Here is a 17644-nt window from a genome sequence, read left to right as displayed (position 1 = left end):
GACATGGGAGGTGGAGAAATTGAACACATTAATACTCACATGGATGTCTACACATCAGAGTAAACGCATGCACTATACAGGTCAGACTTTTTCTTCCAGGAGACTGTATGCCGGGAGCCTTAGGCCTTGCTCACACGGGCATACTAAAGTCTATGCCCATGGATGGCTGTGGTTACCTGCACAAGGGACACATCTACCCCAGATTGACCCCCCCTGCCCCATCTACCCCAGACTGACCCCCCCTGCCCCATCTACCCCCAGACTGCCCCCCCGCCCCATCTACCCCCAGACTGACCCCCCGCCCCATCTACCCCCAGACTGACCCCCCCTGCCCCATCTACCCCAGACTGACCCCCCCTGCCCCATACTGACCCCCCCGCCCCATCTACCTCAGACTGACCCCCCCTGCCCCATCCACCCTAGACTGACCCCCCCTGCCCCATCCACCCCAGACTGACCCCCCCGCCCCATCTACTCCCAGACTGCCCCCCCCGCCCCATCTACCCCAGACTGACCCCCCTGCCCCATCTACCCCAGATTGACGCCCCCTGCCCCATCTACCCCAGACTGACCCCCCCTGCCCCATCTACCCCAGACTGACCCCCCGCCCTATCTACCCCAGACTGACCCCCCCCATCTACCCCCAGACTGACCCTCTGCTCCATCTACCCCCAGACTGACCCTCTGCCCCATCTACCCCAGACTGACCCCCCCTGCCCCATCTACCCCAGACTGACCCCCCCTGCCCCATCTACCCCAGACTGACCCCCCCTGCCCCTATCTACCCCAGACTGACCCATCTACCCCAGACTGACCCCCCCTGCCCCATCTACCCCAGACTGACCCCCCCTGCCCCATCTACCCCAGACTGCCCCATCTACCCCAGACTGACCCCCCGCCCTATCTACCCCCGACTGACCCCCCCGCCCCATCTACCCCAGACTGCCCTATCTACCCCAGACTGACCCCCCGCCCCATCTACCCCCAGACTGACCCCTCGCCCCATCTATCCCAGACTGACCCCTCGCCCCATCTACCCTAGACTCACCCCCCCGCCCCCATCTACCCCAGACTGACCCCCCCTGCCCCATCTACCCCAGACTGACCCCCCCGCCCCATCTACCCCAGACTGTGCCCCATCTACCCCAGACTGACCCCCCGCCCCATCTACCCCCAGACTGACCCCTCGCCCCATCTATCTCAGACTGACCCCTCGCCCCATCTACCCTAGACTGACCCCCCCCTGCCCCCATCTACCCCAGACTGACCCCCCCGCCCCATCTACCCCAGACTGACCCCCCCCGCCCCATCTACCCCAGACTGTGCCCCATCTACCCCAGACTGACCCCCCGCCCCATCTACCCCCAGACTGACCCCTCGCCCCATCTATCTCAGACTGACCCCTCGCCCCATCTACCCTAGACTGACCCCCCCCTGCCCCCATCTACCCCAGACTGACCCCCCCGCCCCATATACCCCAGACTGTGCCCCATCTACCCTAGACTGACCCCCCCCGCCCCCATCTACCCCAGACTGACCCCCCCGTCCCACCTACCCCAGACTGATCCCCCCTGCCCCATCTACCCCAGACTGACCCCCCCTGCCCCAGACTGACCCTCCACCCCCATTCATTCAAGGCCGACACCCCCCTCCCCCCAGACTGACAGACCCACACTCCCCAAGACACTAACACCCCCTACACTCAACTTCTGAACTTCTGTCCCACCAGACTAACTCAGACCCTGTACAGCTCCTCCCAATGAAATCAAATCCCCTGTGCCTCAAATGTCACCTGGGAATGGAAACTGGTGTAAAGCACATTGGGGTCAGACTCGGCGCTCCGCCCCTCAAACCAATCAGTGTTTGTAAGACCTGGAGGAGCCTGCAGTGATTAGACACAGGGAGCTGATGACTGCTCCAATCACATACATGGGGCGGGGCTTGTGGCTCTCCAGACGTCCACTGTTCCTCAGTGTTCAGTCAGCAAGGGGATATCAATGGGTTGAAAAAACATTCCACAAGCCAGCCAGATGATTGGATGACTGTGTGTGTGTCCCCTCCCCCTCCTCTCCGTACATTTGGACACTGACATCTCCGCCTCTGTCCTCTTCACCAACTGAGGACGACATCTTTGGTGGGGAAGGAGAGCAGACACAGTCCGGGCCAGGAGAGGAGCATTCTGGCACTCGGGCTCCCCCACCTCTGCAGCGCCGTGTGTGGCGGGCAGTGAGGGCGGAAGAGTGGTGACAGGCGGGCGGAAAGAGATTATGTCATCTCTGCTCTTCCGCCCACTCATCTCTCCACCTTCAAAGCCGCGACCCGCTGAGACTCGGGGCTATGGGCTGCACATTCGGGGCTCCAGCCTCGATAGCCACACCCTGGCGACGCCTCTGCCATCATCTTAACGGAAGAATAGTGTGACCGACATACAGCATCTGGCAGGGGCACAGGAGACAGTAAACCACATAATCACTAGAACAGTTATGGAAATTGTCGAACAAAAAGACCATGCCCTTGTGGGTAAAGCTCTTTTGTCCATGATTGACAAAATGACAAAAATCTCGATGCAAAAGTCTTGCATCGAGATTTGTTGTACCTATACATCCCTTTAAGGGGAATAAGGCAGAGGGGATGATCTTTCTTTAGAGGTCTTAGCTTGCTAGGAGCGATTTTATTTTTAAGGGTGGGAGCCCTCTTATAAGTGACCTTAGGTTTATAGGGTAAAAGTGTCATTCAAATGGGGGTCCTGTTTAAGGATGTTCCAGTGTTTACTGAGAATACGTTCCATTTTTTTTGTATTGATCATGGAACCCTGTAATGAAACGTACCGCCTGCCCTTCTGAAGATTTATTGGCCCTGGGTGTCTTTCCCAAAAGAAAGGAGTGGTAAGCATCTTCTATCAGTTTTGGGGGGTAACCTTTCTCAGGTGTGCACTTTGAAGAGATATAATCATAATCCCACCAAGGCAGCTGCAGGCAATTCCTACCTGCATTACGACAGCTGCCATCATCCCTTATGGGTAAACAATATCCCGAAAAGACAGTTCTGTAGGCTTAGGCAAAACTGCACCAGAGATTGTGATTATATCTCTCAAAGTGCATGTGGGGTACATGTTTCAGGCACTAGGAGCAGGAGAGCAGCTCATTTTATCATACCATTAGAATAAAAGTGACAGGAGGAGCGCTGTCGCTGAGCAGTATGTAGATAGAGCAGCCAACTTTGGTGTTTCTATGGAGGGGAGGGGCACTAAAAAGGGAAGAACCTGCGACCTTTGCTGCTGAAGTAGTGCACAACTCATAGGAAGGGGCGCACTTTGACCTTCTCCCGACACTGGCATCACCCCCCCCCCCCCCCTTTTTCAATGTGAATCATGAGCATGGCTATAAACATATTGTTTTGTCTGGAGTTCTGCTTTAATCAGAGGCACAGCCGGAATTAAGTAAATAATCACTGTGACAGTCAGAGATTTCCTTCTAGCGGAAGTAGTTGGGGCAGTCGTGGGCGACCAGGTTCCAGGCGTTGTTGAACGCAGCGACCACCGGGGACAGGAGAGGCCCTCCCTCCGCTCCGGCCAAGTTGTTCACCAGCTGCTCCGTGCTGGACATCCCCAAGATCACCGCGTCACCCCGACTTCCCTGAGGGGACAAGAGACTCGTGTCAGAATACATTCAAAGCTTTTGGTGTGAAAGAAAACCTGCAATGCCTGTGTGAGAAGCCTCAGATGCAAGCCGCCATGCTCTCACATGGGATGGCAGTACCCCCAGAGGATCCAAGAGCCATCACCCAAGCGACATTCTTTAGCAGCCGGGGTTCCTGCAGAGGTAGCTAGGGGTTCCTTGTGGCCTGCTGACCTCCAATCTGATTGGTTCCCCCATCCTCCTACATCCAACACCACTTGGCAGAGCCAGTAGCATAACTAAGGGGGCATTCTTCCCAGTGACCATCAATATAAGGGGGCATCTTCCCAAAGACCACCAATGGATTCATCTTAGCAAGAGTTCCCTGAGACCTGAACATTTCTCCAGAAGTTCCTTGGGGGTAAAAAGCCTGATCTATAGTATCCGCCTTCATTCCTCCCACAGCAATGATACAAAATGTCGTGTGAGGAGCTGGGCCAGCACAGACAGTAATTAGATACTCCGAGTAGTGAAGAGGGCCAAGGCACACAGCAAGTGCATGAAAAAATGGCTGCAGGTGTTGAGGACAGGGTCTCTTTAACCAGTTGACATCCGCGCTATAGCCGAAAGACGGCTACAGCGCAGACCTGAATTCCCGGGAGGCCGTCATATGACGGCCTCCCCTGTGCACGGAGCGCACTGGGATCACCGAGTCACTGAGACTAGGGTGATCACCGATCCAAGTAAGGGGCCGGTCCCAGCCCCTTACCATGTGATCAGCTGTCAGCCAATGACAGCTGATCACATGATCAAAACAAAAGCTCTGTGATCACCAGCTCATCAGCAAGGGACATCGGTCCTGAAGAGGAAGAGACAATAATGCCTCATATGTGCCACCAATACCCCCTGCCAGTGCCACCTGCCATTGCCACCATCAATGCCCACCAGTGGTGCCAATCAGTGCCACCTAGCAGTGCTGCCTATCAGTGTAACAGATCACTGCCACCTATCGGTGCCCATCAGTGCCGCCTCATCAGCGTACATCAATGGAGAAAAATTACCTTTTTTTAAAATTTTATAACAAAATATTAAAAAAAAAAAAAAAAAAAAAAAAATTTTTTTTTTTTTTTTAAATTCGGTCTTTTTACATTTTTTTAACAAAAAGTAAAAACCGCAAAGGTGATCAAATACCACCAAAAGAAAGCTCTATTTGTGGGAAAAAATTATAAAAATTTCACTTGGGTACAGTGTTGTATGACCGCGTAATTGTCATTCAAAATGCGTCAGCGCTGAAAGCTGAAAATTGGTCTGGATAGGAGGGGGGTTCAAGTGCCCAGTAAGCAAGTGGTTAATAAACTAACCTGCAGCTTGGAGTGGTGGTACATCCAACGTAGTGCGGCTGCGGTCAGACTGGGTCTGATATCGGCGCTGTACATCTCCTCCAGAGATCGGCGTACCAAATCGATGGCTTCAAAGTGATGCTTCTTCCAATACCTGCCACAGATACACACCATTAATAATCCCTTCCGCTCCTCCTGCCCCTCAATCATTCATCCCTCGGCTCCTCCCACCCCTCCATCAATCATCCCTTCCGCTCCTCCATCATTCATCCCTCGGCTCCTCCCACCCCTCCATCAATCATCCCTTCCGCTCCTCCATCATTCATCCCTTGGCTCCTCCCACCCCTCCATCAATCATCCCTTCCGCTCCTCCATCATTCATCCCTCGGCTCCTCCCACCCCTCCATCAATCATCCCTTCCGCTCCTCCATCATTCATCCCTCGGCTCCTCCCGCCCCTCCATCAACCATCCCTTCCGCTCCTCTATCATTCATCCCTCAGCTCCTCCCACCCCTCCATCAATCATCCCTTCAGCTCCTCCATCATTCATCCCTCGGCTCCTCCCACCCCTCCATCAATCATCCCTCTGCTCCTCCCGCCCCTCCATCAATCATCCCTCTGCTCCTCCCACCCCTCCATCAATCATCCCTCTGCTCCTCCCACCCCCTCCATCAATCATCCCTCTGCTCCTCCCATCCCCTCCATCAATCATCCCTCTGCTCCTCCCACCCCTCCATCAATCATCCCTCTGCTCCTCCCGCCCCTCCATCAATCATCCCTTCAGCTCCTTCCGCTCCTCCATCATTCATCCCTCGGCTCCTCCCACCCCTCCATCAATCATCCCTTCCGCTCCTCCATCATTCATCCCTCGGCTCCTCCCACCCCTCCATCAATCATCCCTTCCGCTCCTCCATCATTCATCCCTCGGCTCCTCCCACCCCTCCATCAACCATCCCTTCCGCTCCTCCATCATTCATCCCTTGGCTCCTCCCACCCCTCCATCAATCATCCCTTCCGCTCCTCCATCATTCATTCCTCGGCTCCTCCCACCCCTCCATCAATCATCCCTTCCGCTCCTCCATCATTCATCCCTTGGCTCCTCCCACCCCTCCATCAATCATCCCTTCCGCTCCTCCATCATTCATCCCTCTGCTCCTCCCACCCCTCCATCAATCATCCCTTCCGCTCCTCCATCATTCATCCCTCTGCTCCTCCCACCCCTCCATCAATCATCCCTTCCGCTCCTCCATCATTCATCCCTCGGCTCCTCCCACCCCTCCATCAACCATCCCTTCCGCTCCTCTATCATTCATCCCTCAGCTCCTCCCACCCCTCCATCAATCATCCCTTCAGCTCCTCCCGCCCCTCCATCAATCATCCCTCTGCTCCTCCCACCCCTCCATCAATCATCCCTCTGCTCCTCCCACCCCCTCCATCAATCATCCCTCTGCTCCTCCCATCCCCTCCATCAATCATCCTTCTGCTCCTCCCACCCCTCCATCAATCATCCCTCTGCTCCTCCCGCCCCTCCATCAATCATCCCTTCAGCTCCTCCCGCCCCTCCATCAATCATCCCTTCAGCTCCTCCCGCCCCTCCATCAATCATCCCTCTGCTCCTCCCACCCCTCCATCAATCATCCATCTGCTCCTCCCACCCCCTCCATCAATCATCCCTCTGCTCCTCCCACCCCTCCATCAATCATCCCTCGGCTCCTCCATCATTCATCCCTCAGCTCCTCCCACCCCTCCATCAATCATCCCTTCAGCACCTCCCGCCCCTCCATCAATCATCCCTCTGCTCCTCCCGCCCCTCCATCAATCATCCCTCTGCTCCTCCCACCCCTCCATCAATCATCCCTCGGCTCCTCCCACCCCTCCATTAATCATCCCTCTGCTCCTCCCACCCCCTCCATCAATCATCCCTCTGCTCCTCCCACCCCTCCATCAATCATCCCTCTGCTCCTCCCACCCCATCCATCAATCATCCCTCTGCTCCTCCTACCCCCTCCATCAATCATCCTCTGCTCCTCCCACCCCATCCATCAATCATCCCTCTGCTCCTCCCACCCCATCCATCAATCAATTCTCTGCTCCTCCATCAATCATCCCTCTGCTCCTCCCACCCCTCCATCAATCACCCCTCTGCTCCTCCCACCCCTCCATCAATCATCCTCTGCTCCTCCCACCCCTCCATCAATCAGCCCTCTGCTCCTCCCACCCCCTCCATCAATCAGCCCTCTGCTCCTCCCACCCCATCCATCAATCATTCCTCTGCTCCTCCATCAATCATCCCTCTGCTCCTCCCACCCCTCCATCAATCATCCTCTGCTCCTCCCACCCCTCCATCAATCAGCCCTCTGCTCCTCCCGCCCCCTTCATCAATCAGCCCTCTGCTCCTCCCACCCCTCCATCAATCACCCCTCTGCTCCTCCCACCCCCTCCATCAATCACCCCTCTACTCCTCCCACCCCCTCCATCAATCACCCCTCTGCTTCTCCCACCCCCTCCATCAATCACCCCTCTGCCCCTCCCACCCCACCCATCACCCCTCTGCTTCTTCCCACTCCCTCCATCAATCATCCCTCTGCTCCTCCCGCCCTTCTATCAATCACCCCTCTGCTCCTCCCACCCTATCCATCACCCCTTTGCTCCTCCCACCCCTCAATCAATGATCCCTCTGCTCCTCCCACCCCTCCATCAATCACCCCTCTGCTCCTCCCACCCTTCCATCAATCACCCCTTTGCTTCTTCCCACCCCCTCTATCAATCATCCCTCTGCTCCTCCCGCCCCTCCATCAATCATCCCTCCGCTCCTCCCGCCCCTCCATCAATCACCCCTCTGCTTCTTCCCACCCCCTCTATCAATCATCCCTCTGCTCCTCCCGCCCCTCTATTAATCACCCCTCTGCTCCTCCCACCCCATCCATCACCCCTTTGCTCTTCCCACCCCTCCATCAATCATCCCTCTGCTCCTCCCACCCCTCCATCAATCACCCCTCTGCTCCTCCCACCCCTCCATCAATCACCCCTCTGCTCCTCCCACCCTTCCATCAATCATCCCTCTGCTCCTCCCACCCCTCCATCAATCACCCCTCTGCTCCTCATACCCCCTCCATCAATCACCCCTCTACTCCTCCCGCCCCTCCATCAATCATCCCTCTGCTCCTCCCACCCCCTCCATCAATCATCCCTCTGCTCCTCCCGCCCCCTCCGTCAATCACCCCTTCTGCTCCTCCATCACTCATCCCTTTGCTCCTCTACTCCTCTGTGCTTTACACCACCCACATAACACGGGGCAATAAGCTAAGCAGCACAATGACTCCTTGTATACCTTCATAGTTATTTATATACAACACACATTGGAATTAAAGCTGAAGTGTAATCTGCCCTCCCTGATCTCTCCCCCTTATCAACATGCTAATGACATTTTTTTAATAAAATCTGTTTTATGTATCTTATTTTAGACGCAATGATGTCATCACTGGGTCTTTCTGTTCCTTTATGCAATGCAGGCAGATCATGGCTGGTGGGAGGGGCTTCCTGAAACCATCACAACACCCTGCCTCAGTGCTCCCCTCCAAAGTCCCCAGTCCTGATTCAAGCAGTGGGCTGCCTTACATAACTCCCACATCCAATGAAATGAAAGGTGCAAGCCAGGTCAGGCAGGAGAGGGGGATGAGAGTCACCTATTCCGGTAAGCTTCTGCCCAGCTATTCCCAAAAAATCTGGAAGCTTCTTGCGTCTTGTCCTGGTCTTCATACTGGTACTTCCCGGTTAAAAGCCCCCCTGGTGACAGAAGACAAAAACAAGAGTACATTTCATAATCTGCCTCAGTAATACCACCCAGTCCTGGGACCTTTTATCTACAATTCTGTAAGTATAATACTAGATAGATCAATATTTCTAGTGAATGAATATAGACTGACATATATTACATGGCTATACGTATATCAACATCTCTCCCCAATGATGATGTTCAGGGGTTTCTAGTAAAAGATCCTTGTAATATTCCATCACACAAAGGCATTGGAGACCATTGTGCTCTTCCAACCTTGTGGTAACAATTTGGTGAAGACCCTTTTCTGCTCCACCATGACTGAGCGGGTTGATCAGCTCCATAAAGACATGGGGTGACCAGTGGGCCCGCTCCATAAAGACACGGAGTGACCAGTTTGGGCCCGTTCCATAAAGACATGGGGCGACCAGTTTGGGCCCACGCCATAAAGACATGGGGTGACCTGTTTGGTGTAGAGGAACTCTAGTGTCCTATACAGAGCTCTGACCTCAACTCTACTGAACACCTCTGGGATGAACTGGAACATTAACTGCAAGCCAAGTTTTTTTTGGTGTTCAACATGAGGTCCGATCTTATAATCCAGCATCAGCACATGACCTCACAGAGTGGAGGATGTGATAGTCACAAAGGGGGGCACTCCATATTAATGGCCTTGGGGGGTGAGAGGTAGCAACTCCATAATGGCCATGGTTTTGGAATGGATATCCAACAAGCTCATAGAGGTGTAATGGGTGGAGGAACTCCAGTGTCCTGCACAAAGCCCTAACCTCAACCCTACAACCCTACTGAACACCTTTGGGATGAATTGGAACATTGACAGCAAGCCAGGTTTTTTTTTTTTGGTGACCAACATGAGGTCCCTGTCTTTTCATCCAACATCAGTTTTAATGGCCATAGTTTTGGAATAGATGTCCAACAAACTCACACAGGTGTGATGGGTTGAGGAACTCCAGTGTCCTGCACACAGCACAGTCCTCAACCCTACCAAAGACCTTTGGGATGAACTGGAACATTGACTGTAGGCCCAGTCTTTTTTTTTGGTGCCCAACATTAGCCAGGTCTTTTTTATCAGACATCAGTACCTGACCTCACAAATGGGCACAAAGTCCCACAGATACCCTACAAAATCTTGTTGAAAAACTTCCTAGAAGAGTGCATGATGTTGTAGCCACAAAGGGGGGCAACGCCATATTATTGGTTGTAGGAAGAGGGGGGGGGCAACTCCATATTAATGGTCGTAGGAGGGGGCATCAACTCCATATAAATGGCCATGGATTGAGAATGAGGTGTCCAGCAAGCTCATATAGGTGTGATGGTCAGGGGTACACCATTTTTTTGGATATAAAGTTTAGGCCAATATGATTCCTGAATACATTTAGGGTCTTCAACTAAAGCGCTGGGTGAAGGCAGGTGAAAGTTCAACTTTGCAGACCCAAACTGCTCTTAAACTCCTTGGGGCTGAAATTCGCCCATAATATTTACATTGTAGAGTAGTCGTTGCCATGATAGACTATCAAGTGCGCACCATCTCACCTGCCAGCGGGTTGTATGCGTAGAACCGGATTCCGAGCCGGCGCAAGCATGGGAGCAGCTCTGTCTCTACTTGGCGCGTGGTGGCATTGTACATACCCTGAGGAGGGAGCAATTGTCAGAGTTTATAGTGTTCACATGACTCAGATGTCTACATATAGATGTCAATGAAGGGATGAGAGACCTAAGATAGCAGAAAACAACTGTGGATGGTGTAAGAAGCCCCCCACCCAGAGGCCCTGTAAATGGAAGATGGACCAAAGATAGCAGAAATCAACCATGGGTGGCGTAAGAAGTTCTCCTCCTCCTCTTCCTCCCCAGGAGTCCAGTGAATGGATGATGGACCCACGATAGCAGAAATCAACCATGGATGCTGTAAGAAGTTCTCCTCCTCCTCCCCAGGAGTCCAGTGAATGGATCCTGGACCCAAAATAGCAGAAATCAACCATGGATGGTGTAAGAAGCCACCACCCCCCCAGAGGTCCAGTAAATGGACGATGGACCCAAGATAGCACAAATCAACCATGGATTGTGTAAGAAGCCACCCCCCCCCCCGCCAGAGAACCAGTAAATGGACGATAGACCCAAGATAGCACAAATCAACCATGGTTGAAGTAAAGAGCCCCCAGAGGTCCAGATCAGATGGACATCAGTGACCAGGTACATGGACTACATCACCTGGCTTTTATGTACTATATATTTAACGTGAATTATCGATAAACACACACTACAATCATCTAGAACAGACATTCTCAACCGGGGTCCCTTCAGAAGTTACCAGGGGCTCCTTAAGCTCTGATGAATTGATCTCCTGCCTGATGGTGCCCACAAGGTTCTGGCAACACTGTTCATTCTGTCTACTGACCACCAGTCTAAGGAAGCGAAGATGGCAGATGGGTCCCCCCATGTCTAAAGGGATGAGGAAATGAGGAAAGCTGATCTAGAACATCCCATCAATCATAAGTTTGAGGATCTCTGAGAAGAGAGGCCCATGTGCTATCCTTTGTTGGGTCGCCCTTCACCATGTAGACCCGGCCTCTCAACCCGGTGCTTTATAGGCCCTCTTGCCCTTCCTCTGTGACCTTCAGTGGGTAGGTGGGTATGGAATGCCCGGTGTCCCCTTTAAAGTAGGTGATTCACAAAGCGCCCCGCCCCCCCCGAAGATTCAGTCCTCTCAATTCCACCTGGTGATCGGAGGTGGTCGTAGCTGATCTAGACCACAGAGAAGACCTCCTCACCCAGCCAATAGGACAACCAAGTATTCTGGAGAGCCGCCCACATGTGATGTCATTCACAGACCCGCTGTCACTCCTTTGTCTTTGGAGTGACGTGGTGGATAATGACACGGAACGTGGACAACTTTCCTGCCACAGGAACACCCTTCAGGAAAAGACCTCATAGTCCCATCATGGACCAGCAGAGCCCAGTGACGGGCAGACAGAATGGACATGCAGGGAGTACCTGGTACACGGTCGGCAGCACCCAGTTATTCTTCTTACAGATGCAGTACACCTCCATCACCTCCCAGGAAGCGTAATTAGAAAGGCCCAGCTCTTTGAACTTGCCCTGGAAGACAAAAAACAAAGTTACAATGTACAGTCTGATCACTGGGGGAGGGGAGACTGAGGAAATGACTCCTCTTCCTTCTACAAAGTTACAATGTACAGTCTGATCACTGGGGGAGGGGAGACTGAGGAAATGACTCCTCCCCCTTCTACAAAGTTACAATGTACAGTCTGATCACTGGGGGAGGGGAGACTGAGGAAATTCTTCCTCCTGCCTGCAGCAGACTGGTGACATCATCCGAGTCTAGGCAAAGTTACAATATTGCAGTCTGGTCACTGGAAGGGGGGAGGAGACTGAGAATAGGCTTGCTCTTGCCTGCAGCAGACTGATGACATCATCTCATGACATCAACGAGGAAATGGATATCAAACATGACAGACCCGAGGAGGGGTTACCCATGATGCCTCTCACCTCCTGGTACAGCTGCTGGCAGGCCGCCAGGGTCTCCTCCACTGGGGTCTGGTGGTCCGGGGCGTGCAGGTAGAAGAGGTGGACGCTGGGGGTCCGCAGTCTTTGGAGGGAGGTCTCCAGTTGCTGGCGCACGCTCTGCGCTCTCAGCGTCTTCCCCTCTAAGGGGTTGGCCTTTGTAGCCAATTTCACTGCCAGAGAGATGGAAGATCGACGTTAGAGTTCCTGTGTGATGGTCATATCGCTGCCCCTTTGCTGCCCCATATTGCTGCCCCAGATTTCAGGCTTTTCTACCAAGGAGTAAAGTCCTGACTCTGGCGGCTCTGTCTCAGGCAGGTGATATCGGAGCCCTTTGCTGGCCTTCCCCCGAAATAAAACCAATTACAGTATAAGCCACTTTGTACTGCTATCACACAGCCAGTGTCGTCCCCCCCTCCTCCCCACCTCCCTCTCCCACTTCCTGTTAGGACAGGAAATAAAGGCAAATCTCTCCAGTGGGGACACAGACCAAGCCACCTTTGTAGCAGGTTGGGGGAGGGGTCAGAACCTCTGACAATGTTTTATTGCTGGCTCCACCTTCCTGTGATAACCCCTCCCCCAATTCACTTCAGCAGCAGGAAGTGAGCGATATTCTCCCCAATGAGGTCATAGTGATAAAACTCCTCCCAGATCCGGACATCTCTGGATTGAGCGATCAGCGGAGTGTTGTCTGTGTGTCCCGGGGGGGGGGGAGGGGCGAATCATTTACAAAACTCAGCTAATCTTCATCCAATGAACTCAAATCTCAGTGTGAATGACGGGACAAAGTACACCGAGCCGTACAGAGGTGGGAGGGGACACCCAGTCCTGACACTGATTCTGGATAAACATATCCATTGCTTGATCATGTGACCCGCTCACCAGATTATTCTGGATACACGGCTGTAACAATGTTATAAGATCCACCTCCAGGAAACTACAGCCGAGTCTATATACCATTCCTGGCTTATTCTGGATACACCAAAATGTATTGGCTCCACCCAGGCGATCACATGACCTCTTATTCTGGACACACCGGGGTCTAGGACTTCTTATTCTGGACACACCGGGGTCTAGGACCTCTTATTCTGGATACACCGGGGTCTAGGACCTCTTATTCTGGATACACCGGGGTCTAGGACCTCTTATTCTGGATACACCGGGGTCTAGGACCTCTTATTCTGGATACACCGGGGTCTAGGACCTCTTATTCTGGATACACCGGGGTCTAGGACCTCTTATTCTGGATACACCGGGGTCTAGGACCTCTTATTCTGGATACACCGGGGTCTAGGACTTCTTATTCTGGATACACCGGGGTCTAGGACCTCTTATTCTGGATACACCGGGGGCTAGGACCTCTTATTCTGGACACACCGGGGTCTAGGACCTCTTATTCTGGACACACCGGGGTCTAGGACTTCTTATTCTGGACACACCGGGGTCTAGGACCTCTTATTCTGGATACACCGGGGTCTAGGACCTCTTATTCTGGATACACCGGGGTCTAGGACCTCTTATTCTGGATACACCGGGGTCTAGGACCTCTTATTCTGGATACACCGGGGTCTAGGACCTCTTATTCTGGATACACCGGGGTCTAGGACCTCTTATTCTGGACACACCAGGGTCTAGGACCTCTTATTCTGGATACACCGGGGTCTAGGACTTCCTATTCTGGATACACCGGGGTCTAGGACTTCTTATTCTGGACACACCGGGGTCTAGGACCTCTTATTCTGGATACACCGAGGTCTAGGACCTCTTATTCTGGATACACCGGGGTCTAGGACTTCCTATTCTGGACACACCGGGGTCTAGGACTTCTTATTCTGGACACACCGGGGTCTAGGACTTCTTATTCTGGACACACCGGGGTCTAGGACTTCTTATTCTGGACACACCGGGATCTAGGACCTCTTATTCTGGACACACCGGGGTCTAGGACTTCTTAGTCTGGATACACCGGGGTCTAGGACTTCTTATTCTGGACACACCGGGGTCTAGGACTTCTTATTCTGGACACACCGGGATCTAGGACCTCTTATTCTGGACACACCGGGGTCTAGGACTTCTTATTCTGGACACACCGGGGTCTAGGACTTCTTATTCTGGACACACCGGGATCTAGGACCTCTTATTCTGGACACACCGGGGTCTAGGACTTCTTATTCTGGACACACCGGGGTCTAGGACTTCTTATTCTGGACACACCGGGATCTAGGACCTCTTATTCTGGACACACCGGGGTCTAGGACTTCTTAGTCTGGATACACCGGGGTCTAGGACTTCTTATTCTGGACACACCGGGGTCTAGGACTTCTTAGTCTGGATACACCGGGGTCTAGGACTTCTTATTCTGGACACACCGGGGTCTAGGACCTCTTATTCTGGACACACCGGGGTCTAGGACTTCCTATTCTGGATACACCGGGGTCTAGGACCTCTTATTCTGGACACACTGGGGTCTAGGACTTCCTATTCTGGATACACCGGGGTCTAGGACCTCTTATTCTGGATACACCGGGGTCTAGGACTTCTTATTCTGGACACACCGGGGTCTAGGACTTCTTATTCTGGATACATCGGGGTCTAGGACTTCTTATTCTGGATACACCGGGGTCTAGGACTTCTTATTCTGGATACACCGGGGTCTAGGACTTCTTATTCTGGATACACCGGGGTCTAGGACTTCTTATTCTGGACACACCGGGGTCTAGGACCTCTTACTCGGGACACACCGGGGTCTAGGACTTCTTATTCTGGATACACCAGGGTCTAGGACCTCTTATTCTGGATACACCGGGGTCTAGGACCTCTTATTCTGGACACACCGGGGTCTAGGACCTCTTATTCTGGATACACCGGGGTCTAGGACCTCTTATTCTGGACACACCGGGGTCTAGGACTTCTTATTCTGGATACATCGGGGTCTAGGACCTCTTATTCTGAATACACCGGGGTCTAGGACCTCTTATTCCGGATACACCGGGGTCTAGGACCTCTTATTCTGGATACACCGGGGTCTAGGACCTCTTATTCTGGATACACCGGGGTCTAGGACTTCTTATTCTGGACACACCGGGGTCTAGGACTTCTTATTCTGGACACACCGGGGTCTAGGACCTCTTATTCTGGATACACCGGGGTCTAGGACTTCTTATTCTGGATACACCGGGGTCTAGGACTTCTTATTCTGGATACACACTGAACTTTTCCTTAATTTGGGTAAGAGGGGGAGGAGTCTCTGTTGCCCCCAGCAACCAGACTATGGGCAACAGCAACACTCCTGCTCTCCGCCCCTCCTGTAACCCCGCCCCTCGGCCTCTGGTTGGCCAGGCTTAGCCCCGCCCCTCTTACCTCCGGCGCTCAGGCCCAGCCCCCCCAGCACTTTCTCGCTCTCTCCATCCGCGTACTTGTGAGCGGTGTCCAGCTCATCGTGCCCGCGCCTCAGGAACTCGCGCACCGCCTCCCCGCTCTGCTCCGCGTCCATCCTCCGACCGAACTCCATAGTGCCCAGCACAGTGCGCGGGAGCCCCGGAGGGGGCGGGGCGGTGGGCGGAGAACGAGACATGACGGTACGGTACTGCTGGAGAGGAGAAGAGGACAGGAGCCGCCGAGCATGGCGGGAGCGCGCATGCGCCGGCCCGTTATATGTTAATACTAGTCCCGCCTACCTATCACTGGGCCCGCCCCCTGTCCCTGAGCCTTACCGGGCGGGAGAGGGGAGGGGAAAAGGCGGTCCAGAGACTGCACACCCCGCCTCCATCCCTGAGCATGCCCCGCCCCCGTCTCTAAGCCATATGCCGGGAGGCGGCCCAGAGACTGCTAAACCCGCCCCCTGAGCCTGCCCCGCCCCCTGTCCATACACTGATCCCAAATGAGGGAGCGTGAACTACAAGTCCCAGGGGGGAGGGGCAGAGGAGTCTATAAAGGGGCAAAAAACTATTATTGACACCCCCACCAAATATGGGGGGCAACAGTGTATTATATATATTATAATTATTATAACGGATTTATATAGCGCCAACAGTTTACGCAGCGCTTTACAATATAAAAAGGAGACAATACAGTTATAATACAATAAAATACAAGAGGATTAAGAGGGTCCTGCTCAGAAGAGCTTACAATCTAATAGGGTGGGGCAGGTGGTACAAAAGGTTGTAACTGTGGGGGATGAGCTGATGGAAGTGGTAGGAGACCAGTCGGAGGCGTGATAGACTTCCCTGAAGAGATGAGTTTTCAGGGATCTCCTGAAGGTAGAAGAGTAGGGGATAGCCAGATAGATGGAGGTAGCGAGTTCCAGAGGATGGGAGAGGCTCTGGAGAAATCCTGGAGACGAGCATGAGGGGAGGAGACAAGAGAGCTTGAGAGTAGGAGGTCTTGAGAAGAGCGGAGAGGAGGATTTGGGTGATATTTGGAGACAAGATTGGTGATGTAGCTCGGGGCAGAGTTGTGAATGGCTTTGTATGTTGTGGTTAGAATTTTGAATGTAATTCACTGGGTGATTGGGAGTCAGTGTAGGGATTGGAGGAGAGGGTTGGTAGACTCTGAATGGAGACCAGTGTAGGGATTGGAGGAGAGGGTTGGTAGACTCTGAATGGAGACCAGTGTAGGGATTGGAGGAGAGGGTTGGTAGACTCTGAATGGAGACCAGTGTAGGGATTGGAGGAGAGGGTTGGTAGACTCTGAATGGAGACCAGTGTAGGGATTGGAGGAGAGGGTTGGTAGACTCTGAATGGAGACCAGTGTAGGGATTGGAGGAGAGGGTTGGTAGACTCTGAATGGAGACCAGTGTAGGGATTGGAGGAGAGGGTTGGCAGACACTGAATGGAGACCAGTGTAGGGAATGGAGGAGAGGGTTGGCAGGCACTGAGTGGAGACCAGTGTAGGGATTGGAGGAGAGGGTTGGCAGACATTGAATGGAGACCAGTGTAGGGATTGGAGGAGAGGGTTGGCAGACATTGAATGGAGACCAGTGTAGGGATTGGAGGAGAGGGTTGGCAGGCACTGAGTGGAGACCAGTGTAGGGATTGGAGGAGAGGGTTGGTAGACTCTGAATGGAGACCAGTGTAGGGATTGGAGGAGAGGGTTGGCAGACACTGAATGGAGACCAGTGTAGGGATTGGAGGAGAGGGTTGGTAGACTCTGAATGGAGACCAGTGTAGGGATTGGAGGAGAGGGTTGGTAGACTCTGAATGGAGACCAGTGTAGGGATTGGAGGAGAGGGTTGGTAGACTCTGAATGGAGACCAGTGTAGGGATTGGAGGAGAGGGTTGGTAGACTCTGAATGGAGACCAGTGTAGGGATTGGAGGAGAGGGTTGGCAGACACTGAATGGAGACCAGTGTAGGGAATGGAGGAGAGGGT

General features: G+C 53.3%; 1 protein-coding gene across 1 annotated transcript; it reads right to left on the bottom strand.

Moving 5' to 3' along the window:
• Window positions 1-3391: 3391 nt before the first annotated feature.
• LOC141110248 (aflatoxin B1 aldehyde reductase member 2-like) lies at window positions 3392-15955 on the bottom strand. The gene is made up of 7 exons (XM_073601515.1): window positions 15636-15955; window positions 12261-12448; window positions 11745-11849; window positions 10287-10383; window positions 8644-8743; window positions 4979-5111; window positions 3392-3635 (listed from the first exon to the last, which is right to left on the bottom strand). Exons 1-7 carry the CDS (start codon window positions 15847-15849, stop codon window positions 3474-3476), a joined length of 999 nt encoding a protein of 332 aa, XP_073457616.1. The 5' UTR covers window positions 15850-15955; the 3' UTR covers window positions 3392-3473.
• Window positions 15956-17644: the final 1689 nt, after the last annotated feature.

The sequence above is a fragment of the Aquarana catesbeiana genome, linkage group LG10 (genome assembly GCF_042186555.1).
Source record: "Aquarana catesbeiana isolate 2022-GZ linkage group LG10, ASM4218655v1, whole genome shotgun sequence".
Taxonomy (NCBI): Eukaryota; Metazoa; Chordata; class Amphibia; order Anura; family Ranidae; genus Aquarana; species Aquarana catesbeiana.
The sequence above is the reverse complement of the archived record's forward strand: the minus strand, read 5'-3'. Positions and strand labels throughout refer to the sequence as shown.

What these genes read in the sequence shown, in the direction of transcription:
- LOC141110248 (XM_073601515.1), bottom strand. Translation starts at nt 15,849, where the DNA reads ATGTCTCGTTCTCCGCCCACCGCCCCGCCCCCTCCGGGGCTCCCGCGC. An exon ending in GCAGAAGCTTACCGGAATAG is followed by an intron (nt 5,112 to 8,643) that starts GTGACTCTCATC and finishes TATCTGTGGCAG; the next exon opens with GTATTGGAAGAAGCATCACT. An exon ending in ACCACCACTCCAAGCTGCAG is followed by an intron (nt 3,636 to 4,978) that starts GTTAGTTTATTA and finishes TTGTCCCCTCAG; the next exon opens with GGAAGTCGGGGTGACGCGGT.